The sequence below is a fragment of the Knufia obscura genome, assembly GCF_036327395.1.
Source record: "Knufia obscura strain CCFEE 5817 isolate CBS 148926 chromosome Unknown scaffold_1, whole genome shotgun sequence".
NCBI classification, from domain to species: domain Eukaryota; kingdom Fungi; phylum Ascomycota; class Eurotiomycetes; order Chaetothyriales; family Trichomeriaceae; genus Knufia; species Knufia obscura.
The window spans coordinates 4,621,664-4,648,965 of record NW_027042687.1 but is presented as its reverse complement, the minus strand read 5'-3'; the positions used below and the strand labels follow the sequence as shown (position 1 = coordinate 4,648,965).

General features: G+C 51.6%; 7 protein-coding genes across 7 annotated transcripts; 6 read left to right on the top strand and 1 right to left on the bottom strand.

Moving 5' to 3' along the window:
* Nucleotides 1–1,273: 1,273 nt before the first annotated feature.
* Nucleotides 1,274–6,459, top strand: PMZ80_001747 (uncharacterized protein; the record flags this gene model as incomplete). Its single annotated transcript, XM_064870187.1, has 2 exons — nucleotides 1,274–5,337; nucleotides 5,388–6,459. 2 exons carry the CDS (start codon nucleotides 1,274–1,276, stop codon nucleotides 6,457–6,459), a joined length of 5,136 nt encoding a protein of 1,711 aa, XP_064735684.1.
* Nucleotides 6,460–7,974: 1,515 nt separating this feature from the next.
* Nucleotides 7,975–9,716, top strand: PMZ80_001746 (uncharacterized protein; the record flags this gene model as incomplete). Its single annotated transcript, XM_064870186.1, has 2 exons — nucleotides 7,975–8,043; nucleotides 8,385–9,716. 2 exons carry the CDS (start codon nucleotides 7,975–7,977, stop codon nucleotides 9,714–9,716), a joined length of 1,401 nt encoding a protein of 466 aa, XP_064735683.1.
* A 2,300-nt stretch (nucleotides 9,717–12,016) lies between these two features.
* Nucleotides 12,017–12,719, top strand: PMZ80_001745 (uncharacterized protein; the record flags this gene model as incomplete). Its single annotated transcript, XM_064870185.1, is given in 2 exon segments — nucleotides 12,017–12,022; nucleotides 12,042–12,719. The coding sequence occupies 2 exon segments, from the start codon at nucleotides 12,017–12,019 to the stop codon at nucleotides 12,717–12,719; spliced, it is 684 nt and encodes a 227-aa protein (XP_064735682.1).
* Nucleotides 12,720–14,682: 1,963 nt separating this feature from the next.
* On the top strand, nucleotides 14,683–15,474 carry PMZ80_001744 (uncharacterized protein; the record flags this gene model as incomplete). Its single annotated transcript, XM_064870184.1, has 1 exon — nucleotides 14,683–15,474. The coding sequence occupies one exon, from the start codon at nucleotides 14,683–14,685 to the stop codon at nucleotides 15,472–15,474; it is 792 nt and encodes a 263-aa protein (XP_064735681.1).
* A 651-nt stretch (nucleotides 15,475–16,125) lies between these two features.
* PMZ80_001743 (uncharacterized protein) lies at nucleotides 16,126–17,895 on the top strand (the record flags this gene model as incomplete). The annotated part of the gene is made up of 1 exon (XM_064870183.1): nucleotides 16,126–17,895. One exon carries the CDS (start codon nucleotides 16,126–16,128, stop codon nucleotides 17,893–17,895), a length of 1,770 nt encoding a protein of 589 aa, XP_064735680.1.
* Nucleotides 17,896–18,026: 131 nt separating this feature from the next.
* Nucleotides 18,027–22,979, bottom strand: VPS15 (Serine/threonine-protein kinase; the record flags this gene model as incomplete). The annotated part of the gene is made up of 1 exon (XM_064870182.1): nucleotides 18,027–22,979. One exon carries the CDS (start codon nucleotides 22,977–22,979, stop codon nucleotides 18,027–18,029), a length of 4,953 nt encoding a protein of 1,650 aa, XP_064735679.1.
* A 590-nt stretch (nucleotides 22,980–23,569) lies between these two features.
* Nucleotides 23,570–26,686, top strand: PMZ80_001741 (uncharacterized protein; the record flags this gene model as incomplete). The annotated part of the gene is made up of 1 exon (XM_064870181.1): nucleotides 23,570–26,686. One exon carries the CDS (start codon nucleotides 23,570–23,572, stop codon nucleotides 26,684–26,686), a length of 3,117 nt encoding a protein of 1,038 aa, XP_064735678.1.
* Nucleotides 26,687–27,302: the final 616 nt, after the last annotated feature.

The following is a 27,302-nucleotide window of genomic DNA, read 5'->3' as shown; positions in this document are numbered from 1 at the left end:
TTCACGGTTGCCTGCGACAGTACGTGGTTCAACCACGAGTTCTCTTCGAGTGCAATAACTTAGCATTAACACCGACAACTTGAAGCTGAGATACGGAGTAGTACTACGGAGTAGCAGCATGGAGGACGCTAAGTCAACGCTACCTAGCCTTTAGTGCTTGAAGTCCTGCATCTGCACGACAACGGATTTAACGCGCTTCCGCCCGGACATTCAAACTTGCAGTTGTCATGTTTGCGCTTCGTTGAGCGTTAGAACCCTAAAGCGCAGCAGGTCTGTAGTACACAATATCCCTGGCCTATCTCTAGGCCTGCAGCGCCCCGTAATCCTACGGTGAGGCCTTCTGACCTTAAGCATAATATCGGCATCTTTGAATTTCCGGGCAGAGCGCGGGACTCGGTCGGAGCGGCCGCTTGACTTGCCTATTTCGTACACCGTGCTTCCGCGACTGCAATTACTCGAGTAGCGAGTAGATTACACACTTGTGGTCAACCGCCGCGTTTCCCAAGCAGAACGATATCATGTTCAAACAGTAACTCTGCTCAGTGTCTGCTAAAAAGACTTCATTTCCTCACATCGGTGTCAGATTACAACACGAAGACTTGATTATGCCCAATTGATGATGCTCCAAGTACGGCTGTAGGATGGACAGCCGCATCCTTCTGCCTGACAGTGTATACAGCACCATCACAGCAAGCGAGGTTCATCACACCTGGTTTCAACGACCTTACATTCGACGTCAACTAGTACAAGTATCATCTTGATAAGACCAGTTTCGAACGGTCAAGACCGAATAATGTCCAAAGGCCCAAGCTCGCCAAGCAGCAGATCTTACCAAGGTCGTCACGTGGCCTATGACTCAGTCAAACTGCCAAACAGGAAGCTCTGACTCCTTTCGACTTCCTTACCCACCTCCCTAGCATCGCCATTAGTAACGCTGTAACGAGGCAGTCTTCTCGAATGCAGTCTGATGCATGTGCAGAGAGAATGTTTAATAACACCGCCGAGCGCCTCTCTAGATAGAGGTGTTCCGCTTTGGGAAGCTTCCTTTGTCTCATGGTTGGCTAAAACCCGACCGTGAAGACAAAGGATTCATGATGTAGCTGAAATGATGTTTCGCGAACGGTCAAGATGAGCGAAGTTCTCGAAGTGTGTCTCAGGTCTAGGTGAGCGGTAGGTTTTTCCTTCTTCAATCTGCTTGCTCGGTAACCAGAGACTGGATACGATGTCTCTACGTTCTAACCAGACTGACGAAGTCGCTGGGCCATCACACACGATGCCCCTCAATGCGCATGCATTCTCGACTTCACAGGACACACCCACACACTTCCAGTTGCCTTCTCAACGAAAACGCTCTATAACCCGGCTGGACGGGCTACGGAAAATCGCGCAGCAAGCTACGTTAAGGAAGGGCTCATCCAATCGGCAAGAGCAGCCACGACGTGTATCCTCGGTGAGTATACAGAACCTCACGAATCCTCATCGCTGGTCAAGAAAGTTCAGCAACACTCCCTTCCCGCCAGTAGTAGAGAGCGCAGAGATGGAAGATGCGACAGCTCGGTCACCGTTTAGTAATAGGTCCTGGTCACAACGCGCGTCGGGCATCGAAGGTTCCTTCGACACACCTCTTCCAACAGCAAACCTCCTACCTGGAAACAATCGAGGCTCGTCCAATGTGGTTAGCGAGTCTTTCAGGCTGCCATCCATTGCAGAAGATGGTACGAGCAAAGCTACTGCTTTACCACGACCGTCTATTATTAGATTGGAAGGCGAGCGGTACATCAACAAGAGAATACCAGGAGAAATCAATGGACTCGAGACAGAGCTAAGCAAGGCCTTCTTCACTGTGGAAGCGGGTGCAACGATCGGCCACTCGATTCTGCTGTATTACCAAGGCCGCGGCACAGAGATGTTGGAGAATTTGACAAAATTGACCTTACTTGCGCAAGAGAAAGGCAATGGGGCGATTATGTTTAGAGCACAGCTGTGGAAGGCGATCATACTACACGAAGCAGGGGCTGTACAAGATATGCCCAATTTACTTGGTGATATCATTCACCTTGTGTTATGCGAAGGTCGCAGTTATGACGCCGACTTCTATCAACTGAGAAAGCTCTGGTCGCAGTATCGCGAGCAGGTGATTGACTGCCTTGCGAACGAAAACTTGCAGCAGTTAGGTGGCGATAACTCAAAGGTAGACCTGGCTGAGAGCGACCGCAGGTTTCGAGAAAGGTTGGCAGACATTACGAAGATTCTGGACGAAGGCTTTGATCACAGCGAGTGGCCCGATCCAGACGTAGCCATGAACGCTTCTCTCATCAGACGTGGCCATCAATTTATGCGACGTCTCTCAGACCTCTCCATTGAGACACAACGGCTGCAAGAAACCAATGAGAGGTTGAAGAGAGAGAACGAGCTACTCACTATGGACAACATCAGATACAGCGAAGAACGAAAGACAGTACCTCATCTCAGTACAGCTTTGAGTAAGGACGGTTTCTTTCCCCGTATTGGTGCCAACAGGCCTCATACTACCGATATCGAGAGGGATGCTGTAAGTCCCGGGCCAGTTTCGGCTTTGATGAACCATCTTGGACATGAACCCCGCCATCAATTGCCAGGAAGCTACGATACTGCCTCAGCGGGCCCTACCAGACAACGGTTGGCTCAACATCACGCGCAGCGGCCCTCGTCGTCTCCATTCGACCAATCTCCCGGCCGTCAACGATGGGGAAGCTCAGAATCAACTCGCAAAGCATATGGCCGGAAGCACAGCAGTGGTTCGTCCTTTTCTCCAGGTGGTCAGTGGCGTAGTCGTCGCAGCTATAGCCGCACGCCCAGCTGGGGAAGCAGTCATAATTCCTCCCGCTTTCTGCGAGCACGAACTCTCGACCGGGGCCTCTCAACCAGGAGTGCTCTTGGAAGAGATAGCAACGCCCCAAAACAACCTGTAGTCCCGAAAGACCCTAAGCTTCTCGTTCCTGCGTCGAGCTCTGCACCTGCTCTCAAAGAATTTGATCTAGTCATGAGGGCATCGACGCCAGGTCTATCCGAAGTCATGAGCGGTATTGGCACTACCTCAGCAGTCTCCCTTCAACAAAGACGCCAATCAAGCATAAATCTGAGTCCACATACGCGACCGTTACCACTTGCGCAGCTCGAGGGTCGCGACTCATTCTCAGATAGTTTCGATTTTGCAGTCGACTACCCTAGTGCTCGGCCAAAGCCACTGGATACATCCGCTCGTCACAGTCGCAAGCAGTCTCTACCTATGCCAAGCAACGCACTAGATCCGGAGAGCCTCCCATTCACGGATACACCTTCGCCAACAAAACTAGAAGCAAACATGCCTCAACTACATGAGAATCAAGAGCGTAGACGTCGCTCGATGTCTTTTTCGTCAAGGTCACCTACGTCGGCGTCATCGACCAGCTATGAGCATGAACGACGTCGTTCAATGCTGCAACAGACCCAGCTTCGCGGTGGGTTCGAGGGCGGTAGAGAGGGTTCGGAAAAGATGAGCAGTGCTGAGGAAGGTCCCTCAAAATCATCCGTGAACGCTGCACCACCCGCGAGGCAGAAAGACAGTGGTGAAAGTGCCAGAGTATCAACTAGTGCTGTGCGTGAAGGGTCCAGAAATCGGAATAGCGATCGAGACGAGTCAACTGTGCGCGAGACTGCACCGGGTTCAGCTGGCCTTAGCGAAAGTCCGGATGTAACTGCGACCGACAGTGATAGTGCAAGCATGGACACAAGCAGTGGGTCAAGCATTTCTTTACGATCCTTCGATTCGAAGCCACTCGCTACTAGCGACAACGGTCCATCAAAGAGCAAGAGGAAAAGCGTGACTATCGGTACTGGTGCAGCCCCACTTACACCCGGCAAGTCACCGCCATCATCGGCAGTTTCTATGCCGTCCACAAAACGGTCTAACAATAACGGAAACCCGAGCTCGGATTTGCACAACTGGGCTGGGCTCTCGGCTCTGGCTCCGGAGTTCAAGCCACGAAAGCCTACACGGCCGGAGGCTCTTCGTCCTCGTCGTATCAGCGAAGACATTAGTTCTGACCTACATCAGGACTTAGCGGCCACCACTCAAAACCAGTCCCCTTACAGCAATCCTCCAGCTGCTCATGGTGGAAGCACGGCATCCAGCAAGGACGTCAGAATCAGCCTCCTCCTATCTCAGCTCGAAACCGATCAGGCTGCCACACTAGATCGCATCAGACGGTCGTCAAAACCCACGATATCCAGTCCGTTGCGACGTAGCTCACGCGTGAGCGATGACGACGATAATGAAGCACTCATTCACCCAGCAAGGGTTCCCAGTAGTACGGACTGGGTCGCGGCGAGGGACAGTGTTACCCACAATGACCCTGGAAGAGCTCCGAGCAGTCCATCGGACAGGGACCTAACATTAAGCTTGCACGGGGAACATAAACTGGATGGCTCAAGTGGCACGCACGAAGATAAAGATGACGCGGCACAGATTGACCAGGCAGAAGACCAATTTGGAAGGGCCCGCACAGCTCAAGGTCCAACAGATTCGCTGGGCGAGATTCCAAATCTTAAGGATCGACAGCGCTTCTTTGGCAGTGAGGATTGGCGGAATATAAGAGACAAGTTCCCAAGCGAGTCAAGCTCACAAGGCACGAATCCGAATACCGTCTCAAAAGAAAAGCGAAGAACGTCGTCAAACGTGCGTCGCAAACCCGCTAGCAGCATCAGTCGAGCAAAGAGGCGGAACAAGTCAATGGGCCTCGTCGAGAAAAGCGAATTACATCCTTCATCTCAAGCTTCGACACAAAATGACCTAGTTGGCAGGGAACTTCCCAGCGTTTACAGAGAGCGCTGGAAACACTTGTCGGTTGAGCAACGTGAGGAGGCAGCGCGGGGTAGTAAGAGCAGGGAAGAGTCCATACTGAACGAGAGCTCTCAGAAGGAGGGCCACATAGGTGAGAGTCGTACTGAGTACGAGACTCCAGACTTGTACGGTGGCAGCAATGATGGCAAGCAAGATACTGAGGCTTCTGATGCAGCGCGGACAGAAAAAGGCATGCAGTCACAGATATCCGGAGAGGCTCCACGCGTTGAGACCTCCAAAGCAGCACCGCAGCCCCATCATACGAAGCGGCATCATAGCATCTACGATGAGATTGAAAATTCGTATCCCAGTCCGACCTCGCCACAAAGTTTGCATGATCAGGTCTTCAGTCAGGAAGGAGTTCACGGGTCAGCTCAGGTAAAGGACGACCATAGCCTACGAGGTGACGCGAGCATTTCGCAGCAAGAACATAATGATTCTCCCTCCGGAACGTCATCCAGCAATCGCGACAGTGAGTATAGCCGCGGATACTCTTTCAGTGGATTTAGCGATGTGTACTCTCCAGGCATTCGAGATCAACAGAGGTCCTTGGCGCTGCGGCAGCCCGAAATAGACGCACGCGCGACACTTCCAAGCAGGACCGCCCGATCTTCACTTGCGTCAAATCGCACGTCTACAGTGCCTTCTGGTCACAGGGCGGCTCAGAAATCAGGTCAGCAGCTGAAAAGGTTCAGCCAGTAAATCCAAGGCGAGCTCGGAAAGGCGTCATCTCCGATGAAGCAGAACGCCATGAAAACATGCATGTTGGAGAACGACAAAGCGGGCCCAGCAGTCGACAATCGGCGTTGCAGCACTCAGATGCATCAGCACGCCATCTGCCATCTCCACTCCATCTACAGCAATCCGCGAGGAACAACTCCCTCTCTACAGTCCCACAATCCTCAAGCTCAAAGCCAGCTACCTATTCCGCACAGTTCCGGGCCCATGCACGCCTTCACACACCAAAAGATATCATCGATATCACTACGCATGAGCACAAGCAGATCGGGATGGAAGTCGATGCCAATCCGCAGCAGCCAACACTGAGCAATGTCACCCTTCCTCCACGTCCCCGAGCAGTAAATATCCCGGTTAGGTCAATACCAGCTGCCCACGGACTCGACCCCTACCCACCAGCCCGCAACGCATTTGAGGCAAGCGTGGACGAACATTTCGGAATGGAGGAGCAGATCTTACTGCCGAGGACGTATCAACCGGACGCTGAGCCTGTACAGGCGCCATTGGCTCGACCGATGAAGAGGAGACAGGGACAACCACGACAGGAGCAGGAAGAGAATGATGCAGAGCAAAAGGAAGAGGCAAAGGCAGGACCGCGCAAATATGCACCGCCGGAGATGTATCGGAGCAAAGTGCCCAGGGAATCGATCTGGGAGAATGAACGTTGGGCTTTCTTCCAGGACGAAAGTGCGAATCGGAGGAGAAGTGCTGGTGAGGTTGGACGAGGCGTGGACAGTGACAGTGGGTTTGTGGGGTTCGATAGGCGGCAGGAGATGCACATCGTTTCGGACACAGAGGATGAGGACGAGGACGAGAAAGATGTGGATGGTCCGAAGACAAACATCTCGACGAACTTCTGAGTGATGTTGCGATGTGAGAGGGCACTCTATAAGGTGCTGTGGTGAGAGGTGTACAAGATTTACGGTAGATTGGTACTTCTACAAAGTATATAAACGTTCGATGATCCCGATCATGTTACGGTAAATGCATCGTGACATTTTGACAAGCGCACAGGTGCTCCTTACTAACTATTGGATTTGTTCGTCTACTTTTGCCCAGTTATTAGAAAGAAAGTCCACACACAAATTTATTCAGTGCTCTTGTCCGCCATAAGTACTATAAGAGCCACTCCTCGACGACTGACATAGTACTATTGACTATCCATACCATCTACATGGCCGTAGAATCGACAGACTACCACTCCGATCAGTCTATCAAATGCATGAAGCTAGTGTGCAGAAAGCGGCAGCACAGTCGACAGACTCAAGCGTGCTTGAAGCAGCGACGGTATAATCCGCGCACGACCAGTGAAGCGAGAGTTCGTTCGTAGCCAGATGCGGGCTTCTCCGGGACACGGGATGAGGGGCAATAACCGTCGAAGGGGCCTGGAGCCCAGCCGAAGCCGAGAACCTGTGCTCTTTTCTTCCCGCAGCGGATCTTTCATATGGCCACGACGAGACAATACGTGATGGCGTTGCAAGGATCTTACTACCAGGGTTCATGCGTAAACTTCACAATCACCCCGAACGACCTGTATTATCGTATCGAGAGAAAAGCCAGACTCGATGAACGATTCAGCCGAATACGAAACCGACGGGCGCGGGAACACCATGTGGATAGACATCCTGTTCGTGGACATTAGAGGTATCCGGAACGCTAAAAGTGCGAGTCAGCTTTTGCAAAGTCCTGAACGTACCGGGGCAACCAGAAGCCTGAAGAGGAAAGGTGGTTGCTAGGGGCAGAAAGTTTTGCTGACATCATCAGGAAAATCTGTACTGCCATACAGCTGTGAAATTTATTATCCGTCAGACCTGTCATTCACCTAAAAACCTAAATTCAGATCCTGAAGACAGGATCTGATTTTCAGGATTTCCCATCGATCACTTCCTCTTTCAGTAAAAGACAAACAAGTCCCTGGTGCCAAGGAGATTTGCCACTTGCTGTAATTTATTACAGGCCTGAACGCGTCCCTCTGACTCGCGGTCATTTGTCCCCGAATACGTCTATTCGCTCCCAGAGCTCAACGTTACATCCTGGATTTGACATTCGCGATAACCAGTCAACAATTTATGCAGCATTGTGAGGTTTCTGCAACAAGGGCGTGCAGAAACTGACCTTTCAGTCGCACATCTCCAGGCGACAGGTGCCACACCCCAGTACCAAGCATTGATAAGCTATCGTAGCTTTGATAAGCAGCAATGATCGACGAGACATGTGGTACAGCGTGCGCGTCTGCAACTATATGTTCGCTGTTGTCGTGTCGCTTAAGGTGTTCTGTCTCACGTAGCTAGGAGACGACCCAGGTGGTTGATAAGGCTTCCATCAGGTATAGTATGAACTTCTAGTCGCAGAATTCCTTGGTACAGTCAGCAATCATGACAGTCGAACGAGAGTTCGTGCCGGGCACCGTCCACTTGGTGGACCTGGAAGGTGAGGCATTCACAGTGAGTGGTGTGCTCCAGAACTGACGAGGTGTCTAGGGACAATGCACGCAAAGCATTCCGGTGCGCATCGTGATATCGTGCTTGTGCCTGCCCCCAGCAGTGACCCCGATGATCCTCTCAATTGGACACCAAGGCGCAAGCTGCTGTCAACCAGCTGCATGTGCGTTTACACTCTGATGGTGGGCATCGCATCTGCCGCGATTTACTCGGTGCTCATCCCGATTTCGGAAGACACAGGGTTGACTTTGGGTGACTTGAATGCTGGGACAGGATATATGTTCCTTCTCTTTGGCTGGGTAAGCCCAGAAATCAGTAATGTCCTGTCTGCTGACGACCCGTAGGGATGTCTATTTTGGCAGCCTCTTGCTCTACAGTATGGCAAGCGTCCGGTGTATCTCATTTCGATCTTGGCAACGGCCGGTATCATGATGTGGGCAGCTCACACAAATACTAACGGACAGTGGATTGCGAACAAGGTCGTTCAAGGCTTCGTCGGTGCTCCGATTGAGTCGCTCTGTGAAGTGTCAGTGACCGACATCTACTTCACCCACGAAAGAGGTCAATATCTGGCACTGTACGGTCTGTTTCTCGCCGGCTCGAACTTCTTCGCACCGATCATTGCAGGCTTCATCGCTGATGGTCAAGGTTGGAAGTGGGTACTGTACTGGTGTGCTATTTTCTGCGTGATCGGCTTTGTATATCTTTTCTTGTTTATGGAAGAGACGAACTATGCTCGGTCAACAATCACAGGACAAGAATCGAAAACCGCAAGCGGAACGCAGACACCTGTTGAGCCCGTTCTGGACGCCGCCGGATCCGAGGAGAAAAATAATCTGAAGGTAGCACCTTCCCCAGTAAGCACAGAAGAGGAGACCGGGCAGATGGCAAGGCCGACCAAGACGTACCTGCAGAAGATAAGACTGTTCGAGCCAGGTGCTTTCAGCAAACCGAATCGCTTACCTCGCATGGTAGCTCGACCACTGATCTTCCTTACCTTCCCGATCATTGCCTATAGCGGCTTCTGCTACGGTAGCAATCTGGTCTGGTTCAACGTCCTCAACGCTACCGCATCGCTAATCCTGTCGGGCGAGCCTTACAACTTCGCTGCATCAATGGTTGGACTATCCTACCTCAGTCCACTGATCGGCGTGTTCCTCGGAGCTGGATACACGGGGACGTTCGGTGACTGGTTCATGGTCCGCATGGCCAGAGCAAAAGGTGGGGTCATGGAACCAGAACACCGCCTGTGGCTCTTCTGTGCATCGGTGGTCTTGATACCTTTTGGATTGATCTTATGGGGCGTCGGAGCTGCTCAGCATGTCCATTGGTTTGGGCTCATCGTCGCCATGTGTGTGATTGCTATGACGAACACAATTGGGCTACAGATCAGCCTTGCATACTGTATCGATACTTACCGAGACCTAGCAGGTGAGGCAACAATCACGGTGATATTGGTTCGGAACACAATGTCCTTTGCTATTGGATATGGCGTGACACCGTGGGTGACAAATATGGGGTATCAGAATGCGTTCATCACAGCGGCTTTTGCTGGTCTCGCACAGGTGTTGACGTTCTTGGTATTTGTGAAATGGGGCAAACAATGGAGACGTGCTAGTGCAGAGAGGTTCCTGAAGTATGTGAGAGAGATGCAAGATGCTGGACTGGGGCACTGATGGCGAGAGTGCCGATCAGGCTTCGACGAAACCTCGAGAAGCGGTTTCAATTTGCGCTTAACCCATAGCTCAGGGTCGAACAACTGGTGACTTGCTGTAGCACATTGTGAGACCTTCCGCGAAGCACGTGCGATGATTGGTGTTCGCAGCTTCATCCCGATAGCTGCGGTCGACAGCATTAGGTGTTAACTCGAAATGCCTAGTGCATCTCGTTTCGCACGGCATAGAGATAGCCGCACGTGTCTGCGCTCCTTGTCACAGAAAGCTTGTCGTCGATTCGACTTCTGATACGCGAGAACCGGGGGCGGAATGCCTGACCTAGAATCTGGGGAAGGAGCTTTGTTGAGGTCAGGGGAGTGCCGGACCGGAGACCTCCTCCAACGCACTGGTAGATGAGTGGTTACCGAGCTCAAGTTGTGGGGCTTCCATATTGCGGAAGCATGGAAACGCCGAAGCAGAATCCCAAGCTTGCTGCATCTAATTCTCTCCGGAAGCTGACTTTTGATGTGTCGCATTTTTCATGGAGGTGATTATCGATCGTCTATGCACGGAACCAGAACAGAACAGGGGGGTGGAAGATAGCGCTAAGCAGTGAGCAGGCTTTGCCTTTTTGGGCGCGGAGCGTGAGTGGTTGCAGCATGAAGCATGGCGCGACCCGGTCATGGTCTCATGACTAGCTGTTAGCCGAGTGGCCACGACTTGCTATTTCTGACTTAAACAATTGGCATCTTGCACGTGTGATTGGTGCCGTTGTGGCTTGTGGTGAGCTTTGATGCGTTCCGAGAGGGTTCCTCGAGCAGCCAACTTGCTTTGAACCTCTCGTGTTATTGGTATCCAAAGTGGCTTTCGCTTGCGGAGATATGGACATGGTCCGCGAAGCACCCTGGCGGCCTGCCGAGGTCGCGACGTGAGATGGTGCCTCAAGAAGCACTTGAAATTGCGGTGCACAAGCTGACCGATCCAGAAGAGGTTAGAGGACATGTAAGCAACTAAATCTCTCCAATCACGAAGCTGCCTATCCTGGTCACGAATTAGGCCAGGTCGATCTAGTGCTCGCGTGTGGTCTCCATACCCCGATGCTGCACGCGAGACAGTGTGATGCTCCCATGTCAATGGCCGGTTAGGCATGGGGATCGCGGAGTCTCACGTTGCCAGTCGCATTGAAGGCCAAACATATATGATGCCCCAAAGCCTGCCACTGACTGAGGCAGTTCATTCTCTATACCCAGGGAACCTTCAGCCCAAGAAGACATCAGCATACACCAGCAAACATGGCTGAGAAGGTCGCTTATTCGGAGGCCATTGAGGATCGCAAGGAGAGTCTCAAGGTATGTCGTCTTCCAGGAGACAATTGAATACACGTCTGACTGTGCAAAGAATGTCGACGTCGCAGAGGTCAAAGTCGTGAAGGGATCAGAGGCCTTTCACGAAGCCATGATCCAGCAACCACCAGCTCTACTATCTCCACGATCAATTCTCCTGTTTGCATGCATTCTTGTCGGTTTCCTCTGCCAGACGATGAACGGATTCGACGGATCACTGTTCGGAGGTCTCACTGCCAACAGTAAATTCCTGGTGAGTTCATTCTGCGCACCTCGCTTTCCTTTAGAGAACCCGTCACTGTTTGACCAAGCATTGAGCCGCATCCATACCACTGATGGCCGGGACATATTGCACAACGCGTTTAAGCTCGAGCATCTGGGCGCTGAGTAGCTAGCACCCTTTCCTGAAATCGGGTTTGCCGTTACAGGTCTACTAACGCACATTCATAGGATGATTTCAATGGTAAGGACAGTGGGCCTTGGGCGGCTCTAATGTCGGCCATGTACCAGATCGGCAGCGTTTGTGCGCTTCCATTCGTCGGGCCAGCTATCGACACTTGGGGACGTCGACCGGGAATGATCATCGGATCCTTCTTTGTGGTCCTTGGAACACTTGTCAGCGGTCTCACTATGGATAACCACTCTGCTCCTCAGTTCAGGGCAGGACGATTCCTTCTCGGATTCGGTGTCGCAATTGCTTCAGCGGCGGGACCTATCTACGTTGTGGAAGTCGCCCACCCCGCCCATCGTGGTTAGTACATCTTCATGCTCTTTCCGAATTCAATGACTGACCTCGATAGGTATTGCCACCGCTTACGCCAACTGCACCTGGTTCGTCGGCTCTATTCTGGCCGCTGGCGCCGTTCGTGGCGCCTTGGAACTATCCGGAACGTTATCGTGGCAAGTCCCAGTCTGGTTGCAACTAGTCTTTGCAGGCTTTGTCTGCATCTTTGCTTTCCTGATCCCAGAATCGCCAAGATGGCTGTATGTCAACGGAAAGAAGGACAAGTCAATGGAAGTGCTTACAAAGTGGCACGGTGAGGGCAACAGCGAGAACCCGTGGGTGAAGCTGCAACTTGGCGAGTACGAAGACTACCTCAACCTTGAGGGTAGCGATAAGCGGTGGTGGGACTACCGCGCGCTCTTCAACAAACCTTCTTCGCGATACCGACTGGCTTGCAACTGCGTTTTCGCGATCTTTGCTCAATGGGCTGGCAACGGAGTCTTGACCTATTTCCTCCCTGCTGTTCTGGGCACCGCTGGATACACAGAGGACGTCGCCAAAGCCAATATCAACCTCGGATATGCATGCTTCCAATTCGTTTTCGCATTGGTCGGCGCCGCATTCGTCGATAAGATAGGTCGTCGACCTCTTATGTTGGGTTCGATGGGCTCCGTCACAATTATATGGATTGGTATGACCATTTCCAGCGCCATTTTCAACCAGAGTGGTGAAGAGAATGCGAGCGCAGCTCGAGCGACTGTGGCCATGATCTTCTTGTTCGGAGCTTTCTACAGCTTCGGTATTACGCCTCTTCAAGCTCTGTACCCAGTCGAGGTGTTGTCATTCGAGATGAGGGCCAAAGGAATGGCGTTTTCGTCATTGTCGGTCGCTGTCGGTGGATTGCTCAACCAGTTTGCCTGTAAGTCGTTTCTCACCTTCTCTTCACCAGCTTGCTGACAAGTTGTAGGGCCGATCTCACTCGAGGCTATAGGATGGTATGCAAACTCTGGAAAAGACGAAGAGATAGAGTTTTACTAACGTGTTTCCAGGAAAACTTACATCGTATTCGTCGTGTGGGATGCTATCCAGTTCACAGTGTGGTATTTCATGATGCCGGAGACCAAGCAGCGAACATTGGAAGAACTCGACGACATTTTTGCTGCGAAGAGTCCAGTGAAGAAGTCTCTCCAAGTGCACAAGCTTGCCTTGAACTCAGACAGACAAGTGGTTGGCATTGAAGAGACATGACCGGGAGCTTGATGAGGTTGAGACTCGACGTACCTCTCAAAATTACTGTGAAGAAGATATCACTCCCTTGATATCGAGGCACAATGTTACCTTTTTGGAGCATCGTGTCCACTTTCATTGTTGCAAATGCTGTGAATGCAAAGCCCCAACATCCTTATTACACAAATCGGGTCAGCTGTCCTGCCAGACCTGCGCACATGATTGGCAGAGTTCCGGCAGGAACGCCTCGTGTTAAACTCGCGAACTGTTCAAGCCTTGCTTGATAGCTCCTGCTATCTTCAAACTAAACGTCGTGAGCACAACATCGGGCAGGTCTGGTGTGACGAAATGCTAGTTGTGTTACTAAGGTAGATCACGTAAAGGAGGCAAGGGCGTCCGCTACGTAGCACAACTGATCTTGCATCTGGTAACCTAGACTTATAGTATGGTTATTGTAGCTGCTATGTATACTTCCTCAAATCTACCAGTGCCATGCAAGACCCCTTGATAGTGGTACAAACTGGCGTCAATTTCAGAAAGCTGCGGGCCTTCGTCATGCAACGTTCAGCGGAACTGAACACCTCAAGCAAGGCGCGCCCCGAGGTGACATTCAACGATGTGCAGGTCTATTCATGGGATATGCTGTCCAACCTTCGAAACGAAAGTCCTGTAATCTCGCCGTCGACCCGTCAAATACACTGGTCGTCGGGGCCAGACAACAGGCACACAGCCAGAGCCGACACAGTCATGGGGCCAAGCACGAAGAGATAGACTTAGGGGGTGTCTTTCACGTTTCATTTTGCGTTCATCGCCAGAATTGACAGGGGTTTGAGTCTACATGATTGGCTGGCGCTCAATAGCGTGTTTTGTGTGGCAGACCGCATCGAGACCAAGCCCGATCATCCTTAGCTGTCGGCAAGGATAGAGCTAGTCGAAAGCTTGCAAAGAGATGGAGGTGCTTGATAGGCCTAGAAGTGATCAAAGTACACCCTAGGAAGCCGCTTCTGATCGTGTGGATTGCTGCACTGCGGGTGACGAAGCAGGGACGAGTGAGAAATCACTCCGTGTCGCTGCTTCCATTCGAATGGAGACTTTCGGCTCGACCAACACCTTCACTTTGTCGTCCCCACAGACTGCAAGCTGCAGGCCATTTTCTTCTCTTCCCTCCACTTATTCGCCCAACGTTCCCTAGCAACATTTTCACTGGTCCAGACCACATTCATTCAGCGTCCTCCTCGGTCCTCGTACTTACTTTCTGGTCAACTTGACTCCTCGGTTCGCTCTTTTGCACCTCTGTGACTTTCATTCATACCATTCTTTCGGACGCCGACGATTGACTCGTTGCTCACGGAAGCCATTCCTTTACCTTCCGCCTTGAACAACCAGAGAACCCTGCTTCAACCAAACTTTGCACCATCTGCTACATCGGACTGAGTCCCGACACCAGCAGAGCCACACCTTCCTTCGAACAAGCGGGCTGTTCAATTCGTGACCACTCTTCGACAGAACAAACAAACCATACCACAAATTCAGTGTCTTGTGCGACAAATCACTGCTACGCTACACGAAACAAAGGGCGAAACCCACAAGCAAACGGTCACTCGCACCATCGCATTTCTACCTATATCGATATCCATCGACCAGCTTTGCCATTCTACTATCAATACCATCCTGCTATCATCCATTCAGTACCATGTCTCTCGTACGCAACCTTACCAGACGTGCCCGAGCGCACACCAAAGGCGAGGAGAACACCATCCTCCCACGATCTCGCACCGTCAAATACACCCCAGGCACCATCAATAGGGCCAAAATCTCCCTACCTACCGAATTCCTCTCCACCACAAATGTCCACGCCCTCAACGCACCCGACATTCGAAAATCCTCAGGCGGCTCCGACAGCAGCTCGTCCTCCTCTGATTCAATCCACAGCGACAACGACTTCTCCAGCATCGACAGAAGCTTCCTCACCGCGGACAACTCCTCCACATCCGATCTCAGCCCAATCACTCCAAGCACACCCCTCTCCGACCTAGGCCTCAGCCACGAAACAATGGACTTTTTCTCCAGCAAGCCAGCACCCACCACCGCAGACCCCGTCCCCGCAATCCCCCAACGTGCACCCAGCCACAGCAAGAAAGCCCACGTTGAACTCTCGCGCCAGCGTTCGTTCAACCGAAGCATGTCGCCTCCCCCAACAGACATCGCGAAAGAGGCCGTCACAACAAGAGACACAGTTGCTATCTTCTCACACAGTCGACACGACTCATCGGCCAACCACCCCTTCGGCCGCGAACTCGCAAAAGTTGATGAGGTCGCTGAGACGTTCGGTGGGGCTGGTATGAGCATGCTACTCGACGAGGAGGAGCAAGAGATGCAAGCGAAGGGTCTGCGAAAGTTCACGGTGAGCGATTACCTCGCTGAGATTACGGGTCAGACTGGTGGCGTCTACGAGGACTCGATGGGTCTGAATCCGTGGATGTGAGTTTCTGGAAGGTCACATGGTCGAATGATGTTCCTGTTTGGTGTTTATGATGTTACGAGTTTCGTTTTGTTTGGTTGGTCGGACAGTCACTCCTTACTACTGAAGGCTATCGGGGATATGCCTATTCTTGTCTATATCGCTTTGATGATGGATATGTGGGGTGCTAGGATCTTGGGTGAGCTGAAGGGTCACGTTGAGCTACATACGACTATGTTAGGCGGTGCTGTGATGTCCTGAGAGCTTGAAGGGATTTCTAGACAGGTGAATGAATTCAGTGTCGCAGAAACTATCGTGTCGTATAGGTATTCCTTCTACGCTTCGTTCTTGCTACAAATGTGCAAGCCCATGCATTTCAGGCATTATGCCATCGTCCCGCTACCATGTAGCCGTGGGCCGATCGGAATATCGATTCTACGGATTGTCAGGGACTGGCGATGCTGAAGCCAAGACTAAGCGCGATCCGATCAGACAAGCCTTGCAGCAATAATATTTTCTATCATCTCCATCGAGATCTGGTGTTTGTGCTGACTCCTTGCATACCCTCACATGCACAATATGAATTGAACAGCTCCGTGTTAGTACGCCGGCTCGCAAGCCAATCTAGGCTTTGCATATCAGTCAGATCGATGTGTCCGGGCAGATGCACGAATAATGGAAGAGCCAGAGGAGACTACCTTCTCAAAAGTCGACAACAGTGCATTCTATAGCACTTTCGTCTACCCACGACTCAACGTAGAACTACTTGAAATTCGCTTGCTGCGGATCGATGCACACGGCCTAGACAAGCACGAGCTGGTGTCGAATATATCGCTACACAACCCGCCAGCGTTCTCCGCCTTGTCTTACGTCTGTGGTCCTCCTACTCGTACCTCGCAAATCAGTGTCAGTGGCAAACTATTCAATGCATTCGCAAATCTGGCTGCAGCAATTGCTGATGCTCGGACGTGTTGGCATAGAGCTTTTCCGGGGAGTGAACTATTCTTGTGGACGGACCAAGTCTGTATCAACCAGAACGATGATAACGAGCGGTCGCAGCAGGTCAGCAAGATGCGAGATGTGTACAGCAACGCGGAACACACTCTGATATGGCTGCCTGCGTCCATTGATGTTGAATACGAATTTCAACACTGGTCTGATTGCAAGCAATGGCTGCTTCAACAGCGCTCAAAACTGCATGCCACGTCCGCATTTGTACGAAAGACAACTGCGCCAAGTGGTTCAATTCAGCCAGAGAAGCCTTCATCTCAGTCGGTCAAGGATATTGTAATGGCCGTGAATGAGATCTATTCTTTAGGTAGGAGCGAATGGTGGACGAGAGCCTGGGTTTTCCAGGAATTCGTGGTATCCGAGTCAGCCATGTTCATGATGAAGCCCTTCTTGGTTCCGTGGGTAGACGTCTTTGAGCTGCTCGAACTTTATTACAAGTCCTGGGATACGTTCTCCCAATGGCGCTACGATGTTGAAGAGCGTCTCAACGAGGAAGAAACAGGCATCAGAAGTCACATAGTGTCTAAGGGTCTGTACCCATATTGCACGAGCAGTTGTGACTTTTGCTACATACTTTATGACATGTACACAGGTTACCATCGAGGCGTTTGGGACGACACGCTCAATCTACCTGAAACATATAGCGACATCCTGACTGCTTTTGCTGGACACTACCTAGGCTTCATATCCGTTTTTAAAGACAAGAAGACCCTCGGTTCGAGATTGCCACTATCAACAGTCATGAAGCGTTCGCGCAATCGAAAGACTTCGGAGCCTCGGGACAAGGTCTATGCATATCTTGGTCTTCTAGCGGATTCCAACATTATTACACCAAACTACCGACAGCGCCTGAACGTAGTCTATACTGAGGTTGCAAGGAAGATCATCGAGCAGGACCAACGCCTCGATATCCTCTCGCAGACAAGAGAAGCACAACGACGGTCAACGCATGATGATTTCCTGCCCAGCTGGGTTCCAACCTGGGCTGTGCTCGAAGATCATCGTACCACATCGAAGGGTAGGTATTTTAGTATTGCGCGGTTTGATAGACTAGATATCTTTACCGACATCAGAAACGCGCCAGCTCAGTACCAGTTTCTCGATGATGAGAAGACTGGAATGAAAAACGTAATTCTTCAAGCGCGGGGACTCATGATTGACGTTCTGGTAGAGAAGCAGCCTGACCCAGACCAGAACATCTTTTATGGAATGTTGCAGGGTCTAACCATGCGTGTTGGCGCCTCCGCTGTGGCTGGCGATAGTGTTTGGGCTCTGTATGGGGCTCAAGACTTCCTGGTCTTGAGACGGATCGAGGGCAGAAGCAGAGTGATATCCGAAGCAATGTTGGCCGGCGACTTCCTGACGAAGAATAAACAAGTGCTCGAGTCCATAGAGAGAGCCTCGTTTCAGCTTGAGAATATTCGTGTTGAATGACAACGGTGTCGAAAGGCTATCCAACAAGCCACGCCACCTCACCTTTCATCGGTACGCCATGATTCCATGATCCCCATACTCCTATTGATTCACATATACAGATCGCTACAGCCACGGATGGTATTCATTATTCAATGAAACACAAACACAGCCCCACCCCGATCAACACTAACAACACACCCATACGGCCTCCTCAGCAAACACACATCACTAACATCATCCATATGCGTCTTAAGCATCTGCTCCTGCGCCATACTAATAATCGTGTTCCGCGGCGTCTTCACCAGTCCACCTGCATGTCCCTGTGCCTGTTTGTCGCTACTTTTGCCAGCGTCCCGCTTTTTCCGTGGCGCAGCTTTGGATGGGTCGTCTGACGCCGCATCACTAAGTTTCTCCTCGACGAGTTGCACCAGGCCAGAGAGCGACATACTCGTTGGCCAACTCGTTTCGTAGCGTGGTTTTATTCGCGTGTCGCCTTCGCCGACAACGTTGAGCATGGGGCCGGATATGATACTGGACTGCTCGATGTGGGTGAGGTTCCAGTGGCGGAGGGTGCGGTCTGTGCCGGCGCTGAGCATGAGGGTTGTTTTTTGGGGGTTGGTGGGTTGGGAGGGGTTGGAGAGGTAGTCTGTGAAGATGTGGAGGGTTGTTATGGTTGGTGTTTGGGTTGGAGGGGATGCTGAGGCTGGGGTTTTTGACTCGTCAGATTGCGATTGCGGTTGCTCTTGGTTGATTAATGGCTGAGGCTGAAGTAGAGTGTCGTCGACCTCGATTTGCGACGCAAAGCGTTTGAGCATATTTTCGCCACTTTCTTCGTCTGGATGCCATGGCTCGTAGTTCTTGATCTTGCGGCTAGTGTCATACTTGAATGATGAGGGTCGTAGGACTTCTCGGCATGTTAGCTTCTCGATGTCCCAGATGCTGATTTCGCCTCCGCAGCTGGCGACAACCCATTTACCGTGGCCGCGGCTGGGATGCAGGAGTAATTTGTCGACTCGTTGGCCTATGCCTGCTCCACCGATGCCAAAGGAACGCAGTCTAAGTTTGAAGCGGAGATCCCAGAGATCGAGGATGCCGTGACTTGTCCCTAGCATCATCCAGTGGTGTTTCCTATCAACGCAGAAGGTGGTTGGCGTGCCGTGGTGGAGTGGGTTGTGCATGACTCGGATGAGCTCCATGTTCTTCATGTCGACCATCAGAATGCGGCACATATCCGTGGCGACGAGCAGCACGCTTTGAGAACTCTGATCTCTGTAGTGATGCATGCAGACCGCGTGCTCGTGGTTGTCATCGTTGCTGTTGACCACATTAGGTGGCCGGTGTGCTTCGGTCGGCTGCTGCGGTATCTGCCAGTCCCTGACTAGGACTGGTTTGCTAAACCTTGTAGGATCGTTTCCTTCGGCGGCCTTAACGTCTACCCGTACAACATGGATGCTCCCGTCCGTCGCGCCACTTACAAATGCATGCGTGTCCTCGATAAAGCATAAGGATTTGACTCTCGCCCCAGGGCTGTGTCGATGAGTATAGCGTGACCGTGCTGAGACATTCTTCTCCAATCTAGATGTGTCCCAAATTTTGCATGTACCATCATCGGACGCTGTCACGAAAAAGGCATGATCAGGTGCGGCAACTACACGGTTGATTGCCGCAGTGTGCTCCACGAACTGCGCCAGCAACAGGCCAGCTGGCCGCCATGGTTCTTTATTGCCATTCGCAGCATGGGTGATCGCCTGACTAGGCTGCTGATTTGGAGTTGTCGCAGACTTGATCGCTACCTCAATATCCGAGGACTTTTTAGCAGCGCCAAAGTCAAGCAGGTCGATAGGAAAGTTATCAGCAACATGACTGTCAAGTAGTCGGATCACTGCCGGTTCGTTGCCGGTATAAGTGTGATTCGCTTCAAACGGCGCTCGACTTGATCTTTGACTCATTGGAGACTTCGATCTCGACTTTTCTGTCGCGTTCAAGCTTTGTGTCAAAGCGGAATCGTGTCCTCCAAGCTTGTCCGTAGGCGATCTATCAAGTTTTCCAAAAGCATTCTCCTGTGTTGTCGAGATTTCCGCATCAGCTTTGATAGTCTCAGCACGACTGAGTAGGTTGAAGGAACTGTTGCGATGCTTGAGATTCTTGGAGTCCCGCCTCTCGGCAGAGAGTCTGTCAGTATCAAGCAAAGCATGCCTCCCGCTGACAGACGATGCTCGTTTAGCACTTTCTTCCTTAACTCCCTCGATTCGGATGTTCGGTCTGTCAACACTTCCAGCCCGAAAACCCGCGGGTGTCTGCTCCCCAGAAGGCGACCGCGTGTTCTTTCCATCTGATGGTACGGATTGAGGTTGACTTGGTCCCCCTTTTACATTTGATGATGTCGGCTGAGCTTGTGTAGCTGGACCGATACTGACAGAAGCATCCATCAATGCGTCAGCTATGCTGCGAGCATTTCCCGTGCCGACAGGTCGTGGACTTGCAGGCCGTGTTCTAGCTGGGCGATAGGGCTGGACAGTGTCAAAGAAAACATTTTGTGGCGTGACCTCGAGCTGCGCCAATGAGACTATGTTTCCAAGCATCCGCTGAGTGTCGTCAGGAAGAGCTTCGGTTTTGCGCTGAGAATATTTGAGTATATACTCGCGAAGCGCCATGAGTTTTACTTCGTCGTCAGGAACCATGCCAAAGTTTCTCAACGTCTCCAATGATTGCTGGTCGTCTTTGTCCTTCTGGGAAGGCGGAATACGGTTCGGAAAGCGTTTGGTGAAATTCGAAGTGACGAAAGAGGTATCTGACTGGGCGACTGTGAATGCGCCGTCGCGGCCAGCAGCTGTCCAGAACAAGCTCCTTTCCCGCTTGCTTGCCCATAGTACGGCAGCCTCGAAGATTGCTCTGGATATTGGAGACTTCAGCTTGTCGAGGATACTGTCTTCTGAAAAGTCAAGCAAAGGTGCTCGCAGAAAAGGCTGAAGAATTGGCAGCATAATACAATATCGGTCAGCCGCTGAGAGAAACTGGCACGCTTGCTCGATAAATTGAGCAGCCGCTTCCCGAATCCAGCTGCTAGGGTGCACCAGATATCTTGAAACGAGACCCGTCAGATCCCACAACAAGGCTCGTTGGAACAGTCCTAGAGCGGCCATCCTGGCGAAACAACGGATTACCTTTTCTACCACGAAATGCTCCGGATCGACCATAGAACCAATCATGATCGGCACAATAAATTGTTCCAGGCTTGAGGTGCCCACGTACGTAGCAACGCCCACCAGGGCATCATAAAAAGCGCATCTTAGGATCCAGTCTGGCTCGTTTAGGTAGGTATTGAGATGGCTGAGAATGACATCGCTAGATTTGGAACTTCCGAAGAACAAACAGAGCCTGGAGATGGACCCTAATAGTGCTCTTCGCACTGATGTTTCGGTATCCGTGATGAGCATTGTTGTCGACTCTTCGAAATGCGGTATCAGCTCAGCTCTTGCAACATCGTACAATCCGTGAAACGATGATTCCAGACCCAAGATCTCGTTTGACAGCGCTGGAACCCTGCCATCTGCACGGATAGCTTGTACCATATCTAGCATACGTCCAGAAGCCAAGGCCAGTGAGGCAAGACACGATGCGTATGCAGCACGGATCAAAGCGCTTGGTTGAGATTTCTCGACACTGAGAAACTGTCGTAACCTCGGGAAAATATATTCTGGAAAGAGATATGCATTGACGGGTGACACGACTCTGACCGAGTCCAAGATGGAGGTAGTGGCATGAAGAGCAGCAACCCTCACAGCGTCGCTCTTGTCGCTCAGCATACCCACAACGTACGGCAGTATCCGGTCCAGCTTGGCTTCGTCGGGCAAGCGATGCGCGAACGAAGTCAGCATGTCGCATGCCTTGAGACGAGCAGAAGCCTTCGACGTATTTCGAATGGCAGACGATACTAGGGCAAGAAACAACAGTGTCCCATCGTGCAGGGCGTTATCGATGTGGATGTCTGATATGCCTGATGCGGTCTTCTGCAAGCCGGTCGCACCTTCCTTTTCAGCATCAGTGATGTGCTCACTGTAGCCGAGGAAGTAGGCAATCTTGTCAAGATCATGGAAGACTTTCTCAACTTTTCTGTCCGACTCAAATAGAATCTCCGAGTCAAGGACTAATTGAGTCCCAGACGACACCGGCTCTGTCAGATCCTGCATATAGTCGTGCAAAAAGCTGTAAAAGTATTCGGGGAAGATCTTCGTTTTGTAGAAACTCAAATTTTGCTCTGCGCTGTATCTCTTTTCCGGGTCAAGGTCTATCATATTTAGCACCATAGCTCTGACTTCTGGGTCATCGATCTTTTCGATATGAGCATGCTCTGGGCTGTATTCGCCCGATTTGTACTTGAATATCTGACTCAGGCTGAAGATAGGGCCCTCAAGGAACATCTCTGCAATGGCACAACCCACGCTAAACATGTCCATGGCCCAGTTGAGTTCTTGAGGAGCTTCATCTGTGCTACCAGATGTGAACCGTTCTGGTGCAATGTAACAAACCCGTCTGGCAGAGGTATCAAAGTAGAAGGAGAAATCAGCCGGATTATCCTCTGGCAGAGTTGTAGGCTTGAAGGACGAGGAGAAGTCGGACAAGTACAACCAGTTCCAGGAAGTAACAAGAAGATTTTCGGTCTTAATGTCTCCATGGTACAAATTGCGAGCATGGCAGTCTCTAACGGCGCAAAGTAGCTGGTACGACAGCCACCGCTTCTCAATGTCTTCGAGGAACGGTCGCGTGCTGAGTCGGTCGTAGACGGAGCTGTAGATATATTGGCGTACCAGAAAACCAGCGCTTCCTACTTCCACTATGCGCTGATAGCCCAGAGCGTTCGGTATCCCGGCTAAAGTGTTGCGTTCATCTCTGATCTGTCTGACGTAGTCGCGTACATCAAAGGATGAATATGGCTTCATGACAGCTTTGACATACACAAAACCCTGCTGGCTTCGAGCTCGCATACTCTTCATGAATCTGGCAGAAGCAAGGGTTTTGTCCTGTGTCAGATCGGAAAGCTCAGGGACATCAATTGTGGCCGACGCTGCAGAGAGCGTGGTCATTGAATAGCCTTGACCCATGTTGAGAAAAGTGACTTTAGTCCGGCCTTTCGTCGATGGCTTCAACGTCCTCTCTTCTTCAGCTGCTAGCCTGGGTCAAGGGCCATATGAAAACAGAATCGTCGTTTCTTGGCCGAGGACATGAAGCGATCTCGCGGAGCTCCGTTATAGTCAACACATCGGTAGCAACTGGTGCCAACCGCGCGACTGTTTTCAAACCACAGTCTTGTCGTCGTTGCCTGTTGCACGGTACCATCCAGGCAAACGCGCATCAACATCGTGATCGACGGCCAGTGGTGCTGATGCAGGTGCAAACGCAACAAAAAGTCGGCGGCAATGCCCACCGATGTGCCATGACGTGGCATTGTTAGTGATGGCGCGTGCACATCATTCAGTGCCTTGCATGCCATGGAATGAACCGCTAATAAGTAAGGTAGTGAATCAAGAGTGCTTGATCCCTAGACAAGTTTGAGATTGGTAGGGGCCTTCAGTCCCCAGCAGATGTCAAAACATTACAGACTATTAACCTGGAAGACCCCCGCCCTGCTGCAACTTGTTCCTCCGTTACCTCTAGCCCACCTTCAACGTAACGATGTTGGCCATCATTGGCAATGGCAGATAGCACGGAGCCAACTGCGGCAGCGATATCAATACACTCTGATACTGCCAGCACCACCTCCGGCCGTTCTTCATCTCAAGCATCCCGAGCATCGAGCGACAGCAGACGAGTCAAGACATTACGATCACACAAGAAGCGGACTTCAAGGGCTGGAGGCAAACAGGAACCAGGAAAAGATGCTGCCTTGACTTCATTTCCTTCTCTATCTCCAGAGCCCGATGAAAATCTACCTCCGTCTGAGCACAAAACCCAGAAGCAACCTGCCAGAACGACTTCACAAAACCTGAAAGCGAGGAAGGCCACCCTTGCTGGTCTGACCAGCCCGGCCATTATCGACCACTCAAATGCTCTCTTCGATGATTCGCCGAGGTCATCCCTCGATGTCCCCGGGTCCTTACATTTGTCGACCGATGAACACATTGAACGGCTGGTGAAGAGAGTGGGAGCAGTCAAGTTGATCAGACAATATGCGCAGGACCTGGCCCAGAGAGATGCTGAGATCTCGGCATTGCGTTTGCGCGCTGATGAGAGAGAAAGAGAGCTTAAGCGGCTGCTGCGTGAGGCCGATATACCGAGCGCCGACGTTGAGAAGCGTTTGCTCCGCCTGGAGAATCCTACAATCTCTACCTCCGCTGCTCATTCGGTGAGTGGTCCGAAGAGAAAGACATCGGCTTCGATAGACAGTATGATGAACGAGGCAATGGCAGATGTTCGTAGTCTCAGTCCCGTCGAACAGGACGAGCCGCCCACAACAGGAACTGGATTGCCCGCCCGGCCGCCGACGCTCTCTAGACGGTTGAAAAGTTCAGCCTCCATAAGCCAATTGAACAGTGAGCCAGTGCTGAGCCGTCACTCTAGCCGGGCGAGCAGTGTTGTCAGTGGAGACGGCAACGACCTCGAATCCACCATACGTCCGAGGCAGACAAGCTCAACAGTATCTCGCATATCCGGCTTGCAAAGCATATTCCAACCGCCATCGAATACCACAAGCTATTTCATCGGTGGCTCGAAGAAGACACTTCACAAGACAAAGACTGCCGATGAGCTTAGCGTCAACTCGACACAATCAGGAAAATCAACGACATCTTGGACGAGAATTTTCGGCAATCGTAACCAGACTTCGAGGTCGAGAGCATCATCCATCCAGGACAGTAACGCGCCCAAGCAAGACGAGTCTCTGAACGCGGCGAACACGAAACTACGAAACACTGCGAACCGTTCGAGTGCAGCAATTGGAAATGCAAAAACGGGACCGTCAACCCAACGATCAGTCACCAGTAGTCGTGTCAACACAAGCCCAGGTCACGCGCGGAAAGAGTCAAACGCAAGCAGCCTTCCCCCTACCGTTGAGCTTGACTCTATGATTGAAAGCTCGCAGTTACCGCCTACCATGTCCAACTATAGCTCAGAGGGGTTGCTGGTCGATCGCTTTGGCTTCATCTACGACAGGAAGAGGAAAAGACAGCAAGATCGAGCTCATAGGCGTACGCAGTCGAAATCATCCGCTGCCGAAAGTCTCGCTAGTTTCAGATCGGGAGATGCATCTTCGGTTCACGACCAGCCTCACAGGCCAGCAACACCAGCGTCGGTAGACGATGACTCTGCGAAAAAATCATGGCAGGACTACCTGTTGCCAGCAACGATCTCCAACACTAAACGACCACGGGAGCTCTTAGCTCACACGCCTTCGGCAGGCGCAGTTGTGACCGTGAACACGGCAGATGTCGAGGGCACGATAACCCCACCTCGCATTCGGGACACGTCCATGCCTGCATCCTCGCAGAAGCTGCTACCTATGGCGAGTTCTGTCAGCCAAGCTCAGTCGTCAGCAGTGACTGCAATGTCCGATGGAGCTTCTCACGAGCCGGAAGAGGAAGCCACGGAGATCGGTGCATCAAAGGCACTGCTTGATCAGCTGACGGAGCTTCATGACAATCTGCAAGCGGAAAGGACGGTCAAGTGGAACGACTTCCTGCGACGTGTACGAGCAGAGCGGTCTGTCACTTCTGAGCGCTCGAGCAATAATGCTCCTGAGGCAGATCTCGTCAACGGAGAGCTTATCGGAATTGCAACGCTAGGACGCTCGAATAAGACAAAAGCGAAATATGCGCACTTCAAGTCTCTTGTTCTAGCTGGCATACCTGTGTCTCTTCGGCCAAAGATATGGGCCGAGTGCTCAGGTGCAACCTCGTTACGAGTCCCGGGTTACTACGAAGATCTAGTTTCGAGGTCAAAGGACGACGCGGAAATGGAAGCCGACATCGTACAACAGATCAAAGCCGATGTCAAAAGAACGTTACGCGACAATACGTTCTTTCGGGATCCCAATGCCACAGGTGTGCAGCGATTGGAGGAGTTGCTTCGTGCATATTCGTTGCACAACCCCAGAATCGGTTATTGCCAAGGCATGAACTTGATCACGGCATCTCTACTGTTGATTTGCGCAACATCAGAAGACTGCTTCTGGCTCTTGGTCGCTATCATCGACTATATCCTGCCGAGCGGGTACTTCGATCAAAGTCTTCTCGTTGCACGTGCAGATCAGCTTGTCCTCAGAGGGTACGTTGCTGAAGTCCTACCGAAGCTGGACGCAAAACTGTCAGATCTTGGCGTAGAGCTCGAAGCCTGCACGTTTCATTGGTTCTTGAGTCTCTACACCGGCGTTTTGACAGGCGGTGAAGCTCTATACCGCGTATGGGACGTGGTGCTATGTTTGAACAGCTCAGACTCTGCACCTATTGCATTGCAGAACAAATCAGCGGCAGCTACACTCGGAGTTGAAGGGTACTTGAGCGCGGTGCAACCCGCCACTCCTACGACGCCAGCGACGCCAGCTGAAAGCATGAAGGATGGAACGAAAAGCGAAGAGCATGACGGGACATCCTCTCCGTTTTTGTTCCAGCTCAGTCTGGCACTATTGAAATTGAACGAGGAGGCTATTCTTGCGTTTGAATCACCGGCGCAAGTGTACACATATCTGAATCACAACATGACGGCGCACAACATAACGATTGATGCTTTGGTCAATGCTAGTGAGATGCTTAGGAGTCGGATTAAAAGGTCGGATGTTTTGGATCGTAGGAAAAGCGCTATTGAGAGTCTTAGGTAGCTAGGCATCAGCAGCACCATGTAGGGATGGCGTTCTACCTTGTGTTAGCTTTGACAAGCAGATTCCTTCTTGATCTTCCACTCGCAATCAGCTTGCCCACAAACAATAAAATGGTCAAAAGGACGGTGGTTACTTCCTGCATCGTGGACTACAGCGTCATTCCTGCAGGCGTATCCAGATGCTTGCAGAGTCGTGACCGTCACGATATCTGCACGTACAGGGTTTATCCGATGCATTGACAGTGCATGCGCTCAGCAAATCATGATAGACAGTTTCCGGTGCCGTCGGTATTTCGCAGCCGGTCACTCTCGATCCACGTTGAAATGTCAGATAAGCTTTCACGTCAAGATGCACGATTCTCGCGTATCGTCTGCAGTGCTTCTTCACCACAGCTGCCTAGCAGTGATCCTCGTGCTTTGTTGTGAGGTAAGTATCTTCTACGCCTAACGCTGCGCTGTCTGGGTACAAGTTTTTCATGAGCCAGCTGGACCAAGTAGCCAGGAAGCGGTGGTCGAGTGCGTTTGAGATGGCTTTGCTTTCTCTTCCTTCCACCAGATCGACCGAGATGTGACTTCTCGACACAGCCAAGCCAGGGTACGACTCCGCATTTCAGCTC